General features: G+C 32.9%; 1 protein-coding gene across 1 annotated transcript in view; it reads left to right on the plus strand.

The window, feature by feature from the left end:
* Positions 1–12318, plus strand: part of LOC129222240 (methylcrotonoyl-CoA carboxylase beta chain, mitochondrial-like) — a 68130-nt gene that overhangs the window by 4054 nt on the left and 51758 nt on the right. The window contains exons 3-4 of the mRNA XM_054856720.1: positions 5486–5570; positions 6210–6311. Of these exons, the coding sequence (XP_054712695.1) occupies positions 5486–5570; positions 6210–6311 (187 nt within the window). The remainder of the gene's footprint in view (positions 1–5485; positions 5571–6209; positions 6312–12318) is intronic.

The following is a 12318-nucleotide window of genomic DNA, read 5'->3' on the forward strand; positions in this document are numbered from 1 at the left end:
ATCCCATACTATACTGTCGTGCTAAGCACAGATGTGGTATCTGCACATTTTATCAAATTTGAGTTATTGTCACCAGGTGAAAGTTAGTAATTTAATTTGCCTAAATCTCAAGTTTTTTGGCGATTTGTAAACGCGAAATATTAAAATAAGCTTTAAAAAAAAAGTCGTAACTGCAAATTTGCTTAGTTTGCTAAGGCAATTTGAACGTAAGTGACAAATACTAAGCCTTTAAAGTGGTATCTGCGCAGTTACCATTTTTTTCTTAGTAATTTGTAGATACGACTATTATACCTTAGTAAAGCAGCATATTTAATAACATAGCAGTTTATTGTAACAGAGTACTAAAATGAATTTATCGTTAAATAGTTGATATAGATCGAAAATAAAAACTAACACTACTTTGGATGAATGTTCAAGTAAATGTTCAGCTTTTTTTTTCAAATTTTTATTTAAAAAGCAAATTCTTAAAAATGAAATGCATTCAAAATGTTCTTATCTAATTCTTTAATGGGAAAAAAAGAAAAAAAAAATGCATTCCATTTCATTCTATGCCCAATTATATTTTTATTTAAGTATTGTCTGCTGTCAAAATCATCTTCATGCTGGGTAAAAATGAATCAAGAAAATAAAACATAAATCAATACATTCTTTGAATATAAAACAGAAAATTATTATGGTTTACATTTTTAAATGTCCAAAATGTTGAAAAATGGTATTTTTCAGGAGGTAGATTCCGTTAGATTGGTATTAACAAAATAAAGCAGAAGCTAAGTCCAAGTAAAGCAGAGTATTATTTAAAGATACATTAAGTGAGTTTTAATAAGCTATTTTTGTCGTATCTGTGCAGATACCCCTAAAAATGCTTAAGTAATAGTCACTTAAGGTGAAATTAACCTAGCACATGAAAAGGTTTTGAAGAGAAAATTTGTCGTAACTGCATTTATTAATTTTAAATTAAGACTTTTACAAAAATACGCTCTTAAGTAGGTTAGATAAGTTATTTGCCGAACAACTACCGCGAGTTGAACATTTAATTAAGTCACAAATCAAAGAAACGTGTTGTAAAACTTTAATCATGAATTTCTCATTTTGAGCTGCACTGCAGATACCACTTTTGCACTTAGCACAGCAGTATACATGTAATATGCTTGGAGCTTGGTTTAAAAGCTATCTGCATTTTAACTAGCACAAAAGTTTTTTTAAAACTATTCAATTAATTAATTTTTATAACTTAGGGAGGAGATTTTTATTAGCTTAATAGAATCATTTTCAAATCTTAGCATAAGCATGGCCGAGTGGATACAGCTGGTTAGAAATAAGAATACCTTAGTCCTGAAATTAATTTTTTTATTGTTTAAATTAATTTTTAGATTTTAAATATTTTCCTCTTATGCTCTTGCTAAAAGCTATAACTACATTCTATTGCTTTTATTTATGACATTTCATATATGTTTTGAAAAATATAGTGAATTTCAATGGGTTTTTTTTCTTTGTCATTAACATTATTATTTTTATTTTCTATTTCAATTTTTCTTATTTTCTATTTATTCTATGTCAAATAAATCTAAAGAAGTTCTTCTGCCCTTTTATAGAAGTTTGGTAAGACCCCATTTGGAGTATGCTGTTCAGTTTTGGTCTCCTTATCTTAAGAAAGATATTTGTGTATTGGAAAGGGTTCAAAGGCGGGGATACAAGGCTAATAAATGATATTTCTCATTTAGACTACAATTCCAGGCTTAGAATGCTAAAAATGTACAGTCTTGAGCAAAGAAGAAACCGAGGGGACACAATTCAGTTGTTTAAATTTATTAAAATGAAAGATGTTACGGGGCTAAAGTTTAGCAATGAGAACAGGACAAGGGGTCATTGTTTTAAGTTATTTAAATCTCAGGCTAACATGGATATTAGGAAAAATTATTATTTTAGCAGGGTAGTGGAACCTTGGAACAGCTTACCGGAAGAGGTGGTAATGAGCAAAGTAGTAGACAGTTTGAAGAGGGCCATTGATCTTCACTGGGGATTGTAAATTGACTAGGACCAGTCTAGCTGGGCCCAGAGCCTGTTGCTGGTCGCCACTTTTGTATTTGTGTATTTCATAGCTGCCAAGTGCTCCGTTTTTCCCGGAGTTTCTCCGATTTTTATTGCGTACTCCAAAAATCCGATTTATTCCAAAAAACTCCGTTTTTTTGACTTCGCTTGTACACTTTTCGATTTCTGAGGAAAAAGGAGAAATTTCCTTATCCTGGAAGGCAGGAATTGTGCACAAACTCAACAAAAGAGGAGGCGATTTGATGCTGTGGAAGCATTAGTGTAGGATAAACACTGAGGGGGAGCGTTGATTTATCGGAGAACATCGTTTTTTCATCGAGCATTTCAGCTACGTGCAAAACGTAGCCGCCATGTTTGGTCATTCACAAGATGGAAGTAGACGATGAAAAGTGCTTTCGTTTTCAAAGACAACGCAGAATTGGGGGTTTCTTTTGCGTGCAAACAAATAAAAATAAGCAAAATATGCTGCAAAATGTTTTTTCTGGTAATTTTAAATAATTTTATTGAGAAATAATAACAATTTTACTATTTAAAATTTCATCTTATCCCTATTGCTTTGGACTCAAATGTGCTAAAACTTCTCAATTAAATTGTAGTTTCATGGGGATTTTTTATTTTTAAATTATTTTCATGCAACAAATTCAAAATTTTATATTTGAATTTTTGACTTAGTCGCCATATTCGATCATTTGCGAGATTTAAGTACACAAGACTCTTTAAGTGGCCAAGTTTTCAAAATCGGAATTAGATGTTTATTTCAATGCAAACTATTGAAAATAAGGCAAAATGAGCTTCTTTTTTTTCCGCAAAATTCTTCTTGAGAAATGCAAAATTTTTTTCTTCAGAATCTATATATATAATTCTCTTACGTGCCGGCAAATGAAGGGGTGAATTTCTAAACCTCTGTTGGCAACACTTCGCCGATAAATCATGTAAACAAACTTCTACGTTGTTTTGAAATCTTGAATCACAGAATACTCAACGAACTTTTTTTTTTTTGAGATGAGTTTGAGTCGGGCTGTGGCCCATTTCAACCTTAATCAGCAAAGAAAAGCTCAAAGAAGGCAGGAAACCGTTCTTGAATCCAATTTAAGACGAGCCATTTCCAGAGTTGTATTCTCTGATTCGCTGCCGATAATTTTTAGCGGCTGGGGAATTTTCAGTCAGCAGTTCCTTCAACAGATCAGGTGCGTCACACAATGCCGGTAACCGCACCTTTCCGTCATGGCAACATTTAGTATATTTATTTGCAGTATTACGCTCTTTCTGCCAATAAAGAGCACCACAAAATTCGCATTCTTCACACATTGCTCCACAATCATGTTCATCAGCAATGTTGTTTTGAACGCGTAGGCGCTTTGAGCGTCGTCTATTCTCTGCTTCAGTACGACAGTTCAGTTCAAAATGAATAACTGAGAAAGAATTTACTTTATTCCTTTTATTCTCAGCTGAAAGGTTTCGCCAAATTTGTTTAGGGTTATAGTAGTTTTAGTATTGTGCAAGCAAAGTAGCCTTGGCGAGTTTTCGCGTTTTTAGTTAAACCATTTTTTGTTCGTGACGTGGCAAGGATTCAGAATAACAACAAGAAGGACAAACGTTTGAGAAAATATGTTTGGTGCTCTCTGAGCCTGTTTTTAGTCATGGCCAGCTCTATGTGGCATTATCAAGAACAAGATCTTTTGAAGCAGTGTCAGTTGTGGCTCCCAAACGGGACATTTTTAATTGTGTATATGAGGAAGTTTTCTCAGATTAGAATATATAAGAGTGTAAATATGTAAATATATAAGAGTGTAAATAATGTAAATACATCCCTCGGGGGAGCCTGTAACCCCTAGAGGGCGCGTCCCCAGGTGGCGGATAGGGGAATGCCTTCATTGGTTTTCCAATGGGTGGTAGAAGGGAAATAAAATACCTTCCGCGGACCAACAGGTAGAAGTGCAATCTCTCCAAAGCAATGACAGACACTTTTGTATCTATAATGGTAAAGTTGTGCACATTGCCAAGGCAGTCATCTTACATACAGCAAAGTTAAACTGTCGAAAATCTGGCTAAAGCAGACAAATTAACATTATGAACGTAATTTTCATATTGGTTAAATGGATGGTGACCTAAATGCAATTACCAACTTTAATTTTTACGGAAAATTTTAGCTAGGCTAATGTATTGGCATACAGCGAGCGAGCGAAGCGAGCATGGATCGCGAAGCGATCCACAGGGAACTGCGTAAGCAGTTCCGGGGGTTGGCGAGCGATAGCGAGCAGGGGGCGATAGCCCCCTAGTATTATTTTATCTTCATTGGTTTAGACGCTAATGTGCTAAAAACTGTCTATTTCATCTAAATTTTAGTTTTTTAAGGATTTTTTATAATTACTTTTAATGCAATAAATTCAAAAATCTATCATCTTAAATTTTTCGCATTGTTGCCATGTTTGGTCATTTGCAACATGGAAGTAGACAAGACTATTATTAGCCTAAGTTTCCGAAAACAGAACTGGTTGTTTGTCTCAATGTAAACTATTAAAAATAACAAAGGGCAAAAAGTTATGTTTTTTTTTTAATTTTTTTTCAAAGGGAAATTTTATCTGTATTTGATTCTTATTGTCTCGGAGGCTTTGTTATAAGCTGAAACTATTTCATCTAAAATAAAGGTTCCTGCTGACTTCTCATTTATTTATTTATTTATTTAAATAAATCAGAAACCTGTTTTAACTTGAATTTTCCATGTGCAGAAAAAGTACTGAATAACGCTATTTTAGAATGTGCAAAGTCCTATTCATCTATTTTTTTTAAATGAAAGTTGTAAAAACTGCCCCCCCCCCCTTCCAGTTTGTGTTTCAAAACTTGGCGACAGTGGTGGCCACTAAGTTTTTGGAGTCTAGTGGCCACTGGCCACTTAGAAGATTTCTGAGTCTTGACCTTTACTATGAAGTTGCTTTACTTCCAGGTGTAAAAAGTAATCATGTTTTTTTTTTTTTAATTTTCAATATGTTCATATGCAATGCATTTTCAATACATGTAGGATATGTATGAAAAAATATTTTTAAAACGGGTTGCAGTTTTATTAAATCAAACAGTAATCTTGTTTTTTTTTCACTTTTCAATATGTACCTACATAATGATGCTTTTTTAATGTAAAATAATTTTATTTTAGACTTGGTTGTAGTTTTGTTGAAAATATAACATGTAAATTCAGAAACGCATTGTAATGTTGCTTAGAACTTATAGAAGCTTATGGTACAGAAGGAAGGTTTAGCACAGGCCACGATTTGGTGTTCCTATTTTTTCCCTTAAGTGCTCCTATTTTTTTTATCTTGAGGTTGGCAGCTATGGTATCTGTATTTGTAATTAATACTTTTCACTTTCCTATTTTTCTTTTGAGCTCTACTAAACTGTTTGTTTCTTGTATTGAAATTAATAAAAAATATTAACTTTGCAGGAGGTGGAGAGAAAGCTATATTGCGTCATACATCCAAAGGAAAAATGCTGGTTCGAGATAGAATCACTAATCTACTTGACACTGGGTCTGTACTTTTTTCCCTATTTAATAAAGATCCATTATTAATGTGTATTTATATACATATTTGTAACATGTTAAGTTAAAATAATAATTTTTTCAATTCGAAAGGGTTAAAGTAAAAGAATTGAGCCCTATTTTTAAGAACTGCTGTGTTCATTGGACTAGGTAATTGGTACCCTATTATTTAATTATGAATTATTGCTGAGTCATGATGCTTGAAATATAACATATTTTATCGATTTAAAGCATTTTATTATGCCGGATACCAATATTTTATGACATCTTTTTGCTCTATTGAGGCTGCAATTCTAAGTGGTATATACTTGAAAAACTTTTTGCCTTAGTCAGAATAACTGAAGTTGAGGAAACATCCCTAATTCGTAAATTACTTTCTTATCAGCTGTCAATCACTCTCAACTTCACAATTCAGTGTAGACAGTTCCTAAAGCTACTGTATGATAATCAGCGTTACTCTACCACCCTGAAGTGTAATAAAAATATGTAGTTATTAGTAATTTAAAGGTAAAAATACTCTTATGCTAATTAAGATACAAATTTTACTGCATTTATTTGCTTAGGTCTAATAATATGTCATACCACTGTTTATTTCATAATATTCTAACTAGGTCATTTGCTTCTCTAGATCCCCTTTTCTAGAAATCGGACAACTAGCTGCATATAATGTATATGGAATGGAAGAAGTACCAGCAGCAGGAATAATTACTGGCATTGGGCTCATTAATGGGTAAATTGCTATTTTGATTGTTAAACAAGATATTTTAAGTTGAAGTTTTATTTTGAAATTTTGTGTTTTTAATTCTTATTTATGCTCATACAGTCACAGGGTTTGTATGCTCCTTCAAAACTCCTCCAATACTCCTTCATTTAGGAATTTTTTTTGAAGGGCCCTTCAAACTCCTTCATTTTGGTTTTAACTCCTTCGAAACTCCTTCTTTTTTAGATCAAGACTACATAATCGTCCTCTATGACAGTAATTTAAAATACTTCAAACGACAACTTAACTTTGTCACAGGGGCGAAGGTATAAGCAGGGACGTAACTAGAGGGGGGCAGACGGGGCTTCTGCCCCGGGCGCCAGATTTTAGGGGCGCTAAACTGACTAAATAAATCCTTTTTTTTTTTAAAGGACAAGCTAATAGAAGTCACTGCCCCCCCCCCCCCCTCCCAAAAAAAAAAAAGAAAAAAAAATGCTGTGCAGGCTCTGGCAGAAAGTTTGCATGGTTTAATGTGGAAAAAGAGTGGAAAGGATGGACAGAGAGAGAGAGTAGGAGGGCGCAGTAAATAGCATGAATGTTTTTTCTCAGAGTAGAGAGTTTTTTCTTCCAGTACTTGTTATATCTTATGTAAGAATTTTCCCCTCACAGGGGAAATGCTCAAATGTCCTTTTTCTACAATTAAACGTCATAAAGCTGTCAACATGATGTCTTCCTCTCAGCTTTTACAATGATGAGAACTTGTCTACCACACCCCAAGGGCCTAAGGGAAAATCGTTACACCGTTCCCTTGGCCGATGGCCGTAGCCCATGGCTTAGGAATTGGAGCCACTATACTATCTTTATCCAACAGAACCATTCTCTAAAGAGTATCTTCTCTAGCTCGTACCACGAACTTTTTTTCTGCTTTTTACTCCGTTCTCAGGATATTTTTTGCTCAACTTGTATAGTTTTAAATCAATTTTAAGATATGTCGAAAAAACTATTTGAAGCTGAATTCAGAAAGAGAGCGAAAGACCACGAAAAAGAGGTCCCCAACAATCTTCATCTTATTTATCATCGTGGTTAAATGCTAAAGACGTTAGGAGAGTAGATAATGCATCGTTTATATATTTGAATGATGTAATACAAATTTGTTGAATTTTATAGTTTTTCTCATTCTTGGAAAAAAATCTCGCACTATAATAATGGAGATTCAATTTAAAGTTCGGGAGGCTGCCAATTTTTCTTTAGAAAATACTAGGGTTATTTTGAGGTTGAATTGAACTAAAACGATAAATTTTTGACTTAGTTTCAATATATTTTTTCCACCCACACAATATTTTAAATATGCTTAAATCATCAGCGTCAATCAATGTGTCAGAAATCAGCTATTTTTTATGGCTCTAAACTTAAATTTTTCTTTGGTACTTTTGATGCATATTTATAATTACAGTAGAACCTCGTTTATCTTGCTCCCGTTTATCAAGATCTACGGCACAAATTTTAAACTTAAAAAATAAATTCACTGAAATGATATAATTCTAAATTATGATAGCCGGAATGAAACTGTCAATGTACCAAATATTTGCTCTTTATTTTGATTAAATACACAACTCCTGCATAGGACGTGGAATAAATTATAGTCATCTAATAAACAACATGGCATATTTGGAGTGTCATTCCTACACCACAGCAGCTGAACTATAAATGATTAAGTGTTTGCGAGTAACAGTCCTGTATAATTTTGTTACAGCATTTTTTGCTGTTATAAAAGATAAGTCTGCTTATTTAAGAATGTGTTTTACAAATTACCCGGATTTTCGTTATCCGGATTGCCTTTGGTCCCCGCTAGTTCGGAAAAATGAAGTTGTACTGTAAATGAAAATAACCTGAACGGAAGCGCACTGAAAACATATAATATTTAACATTTTTAAGATGTGTTTTTTTTTAAAGGTTAACAGAAAGAGTTTTGATCTCAAGCACATTAGGTTTCTGTTTTTCTATTAACTGTTTTTCAGATGTATACTATATACCAAATTTCGGGGGACGTGCGTCCTTTATAAAAATTAGCTCTTGTAATAATTAATATTTAACTGTATAGATTGCGAAAATTTAAAATGTGTTGCACATAAAATTATTAAGATAGAGTTTAAAGAAGATAATCTGTCCTTTTGAACTACAGTAAAATGTAAGTTTAAAGTCAGGATAAGCCAAGAAAAGTAATATCAAGTAAGAAACAAAAACAAATAACCTACTAAATTTTTTATTGGAATGAAAATTATTTCACGCATTATTGCGATATGTTGCTCTTTTGTAGTTGAATATTGTTATTTTTCTTGCGAATTTCTTCATAGTAGTATATTAAAATACGGAAAAATAAATAATTGAAAATATTTGTTTTATTGAAGTTATAATTTTTAATTAATTTTTTTAAAGCAATATTGCAACAAGTTGTGAATTACTCTTTTGTGGAAGTACAAAAATATTTTTCCTTGAATAACTTTGTATGTAAAATAATAAATAAATTAATTAATAATTTTTACCCCCTATCGCTATTTTTAAAAAAAGCAATACAGTGATAAAGCTATATAAAAATTTATAATTATGTAAAAGTCGCATTTATAAGGCTTATGGCATTATAGGGAGCGGACTCCTTTATCACTGCCTAATTCAAACATGACTTCCAGTGGTGAAACAGTTCAAAAATGATACCAAATGGATTGTTATTTATCTATTTGTTCTACTGGTTAAAGAGTACTCCATCACGGTGTATCGAAAAGTTACATTACAAGACATGTATAAATTGCGAATGCATTTCGTGTAAAATTCGTCCTTGGCTCATATGAGGCAGTGAGAAGCAAAGGGATGTAAGTGGACATTTTCAAGTTTTGAGTAAAACGCGTATAGCCTAGGTAGGCTTTCATTGATTTTGTTTTCTAAATCATGCTGTACAGCAGCACCTACCAGGACTACTAGTACTATCTCTTGCCTCAAGACAGAGGAGGGGTTCATCTACTATGTGTACTGGTTATCTCCAAATTTTTAATTTTGCCACTTGCATCCCTTTGCTTCTCACTGCCTCAAATGTAACCGTCTCCTCCGTGATTCTGCTCCATTTGCGTTGAAATTTGATAGTTAGAATTAAATTTAAGATTTATTTAAGATCTTAATTTTAGAGAAAGTTCCTGTTTATTGCAAATAGTTTACCATGTGTTGCGTTTAGCCCAATATGATATTCTGTTGTGCATATACTGGAGCTTAAACACCCTCTTTTTAGTTTGTAGTTTAATTTTTTTGGTCTTTTGACCATACTTATTGAATCCTCCACGGCTGATAAGCTCTTGATTCAACCTTTCAACTTTTTCTATCCTTGTATTTTTTTTTCTCATCATCATTATTCTTAAAAATAGTTTAAAACTTAAACAGGGTTAGTAAACAGGGTTATTGGTTTGAGCTCTTGTATATTGTTTATGGTTTAGCAAGTGGTGCATTTGCCCAATGTTACTCTATATTGCATGTACTGGAGCTTAAACATTCTCTTTCAGTTCATAGTTAAAGTTTTGGTCTTTTGACCATAATTAATGAATCTTCCACGGCTGATGAGCTCTGGATTCATACTTTATCTTTTCCTATTAAATAGCTATTTGCAATTTTCCTTTTTATCATCATTATTTTTATATAACTTGTTTAATATCTGAAATTTTGTTTGCTTATATATATATATATATATATATATATATATATATATATATTTATATAAATAAAAAAGGTATTACCAAAAGCAAGAAGCAAAGTTTAAAGGGGGCAAAGGCAACTTTGAAACAGAAAAGTATTTAACTGCAGCTGACATATGGTAGAGAAGAGATGGATTCTTAACAGATTGTTGGGTCATCCATTATATTATATAATGTAAGATGTCAAAGATTTTTGTTTTGTTTAATGGGTATACAGACTAGTGGGGATAAAAAGTACTTCATTTAAGAGAAAAAATGGCTGACTAGTACTTGAAAGGATTTTTTTTTAAACTTTTATGTTTTGAGGCATTTTAAAAAAGTAATTACTGGCTGTAATGTTTTCAGTGTTTTTTAGATCTCTAATGTATACACAACTTTCATTCTCACTGAAATAAGATTGGTATGAAACCATGTCGGGAACTCCGTTTGTGTGTATCAGGATAGAGCTCCACTCAGGGTCTGATTTGGAAGTGTGGAGGCCCCGGGGAAACAAAGGAATGGAGGCCCCTAATCAGGGTTCGAAAAGGTCATCATATTTTCGAAAATATCCGATACTTTGATATATATCTGAATATTTTGATATACATGTATATATCCGATATTTTTGACCTGTGAAAGTTGGGATATTTTGTAAAATTTTTTTATTGTGTGGGCCCCTTTGTTGTGGAGTCCCCGGGGCAGTAACCCCGCCTGTCCTCCCCTAAATCCGGCCCTGTCTCCACTTGTCCAGGTGATCCCGTTTATGTACAGGGGTTATATTTTAAGTAATGAGAATATTTTTGTAAGGACGTGACTGTACGCCAGAGGGCGCTCTGACCAGTTGAAGTTGGTAGTGGGGCCTTCGACCTTGATAACGCTCTACTCAGCAGTCGCCTGCTGGCTTTGGTTGAGGCAGGATCAAGCGTAGACGCAGGGGCGGCATTTCAGCATTTAATTTGGGGGGTCGAGTTTCTTAAATATGTATTGCAACAGTGCGGTCCCAAACACACATTAGCTAAGAGGAAGTGGTCACGAAATCAGTTTAATATGAATAAAAATTTGTGTTTAGAAACAATTGAAATTTTGATTCACTTTTTAATAAGTTATCATACAAAACATTTCGAAAGTTTTTATACCTTTTGTAAAAGTTTTATTGCATGACTTTTGGAATTCAGAAGAGCAGGGAATTGTGTTACTAATCTATCAGTGCCCAGTGTCGTGCTGTTTTGCCAGTACAACTAAATAGAAAAGTTTTTTTTTTGCCCATTGTACTTCAGAAATAATTCTCTAACCTCCTGAGACATAAAAAAAAACTTTCTCTACTAGCTGAGCTCATTCAAATAGTTAAAAGATAATTCAAGTAATAAAGTTATGGATGAAAACATTTTTATATCTTGCTCTTCAAAATCACCCAGGCAACTTAAAAAGTTGTGAGGGGTTTAATTTTTCATCATTGAATAATCTAGTCTCGTTGGCGCTCTCAGCTTCAATGAGATGTCATCTGCCTCCAGCTCTGTTATTCACGATTCCAGACTGATGATGAGTCCATAACAAGGACGAAACTGCAATCTCTGGATGTGATAACCGGTCTGTCAGTTTATTGCTTGTAATTTTACTTGCCTCATGCTAAAAATTTTACTCATATTTGAAACATTTTATTTTTTGTTTTCAAAAACCAATCCAGATAATATAGAGCCAACCATGCAGAAAAATAACTATCATCAAATCTTGTGTTAATTTCATTCGAAACTGAATCTATTACTTCATACAAATATTAAAAACTCAATGTTTGACTTCACATCATAATGTGGATTTTTGTCACTTTTTTTTTTGATTGAATTGTGGTTTGAATAGTCAGAAAATTAAGGGCAGCAGATTGGAGATGTTTTGATAAGGTGAACTTTTTTAAAAACGTTCCTCAATACAAACAAATTGAACAAACATTCAAACAAAGTCATACATGCTAAAGGGCATGAGCTTTTCAACCATTGAAGGAATCGTTTTGCAATAATTCTTCCAGTCGTCAATTCACTGCTTTGAAGTTATGGAGACATGTTTTTATGTTATGTTATGAAGATCATCTTATGTCACTCCGAGATTGCATAATTATAGAGCCCCATAAAAGGTACTTGTATATATATATATATATATATATATATATATATATATATATTTAAATTCAATAACCACGTGCATTTTTAAGAAATATTTATGAAAGCATATGATGCATGAGCAGCTGAAACGTGTTTCTAGCAGAAGAAAGCGATGAACACTAATTAAATAAATATACACTTAAAAAATGAGCGTAAAAGTGAATGTAAAAT

The sequence above is a fragment of the Uloborus diversus genome, chromosome 5, assembly GCF_026930045.1.
Source record: "Uloborus diversus isolate 005 chromosome 5, Udiv.v.3.1, whole genome shotgun sequence".
Lineage (NCBI taxonomy): Eukaryota > Metazoa > Arthropoda > Arachnida > Araneae > Uloboridae > Uloborus > Uloborus diversus.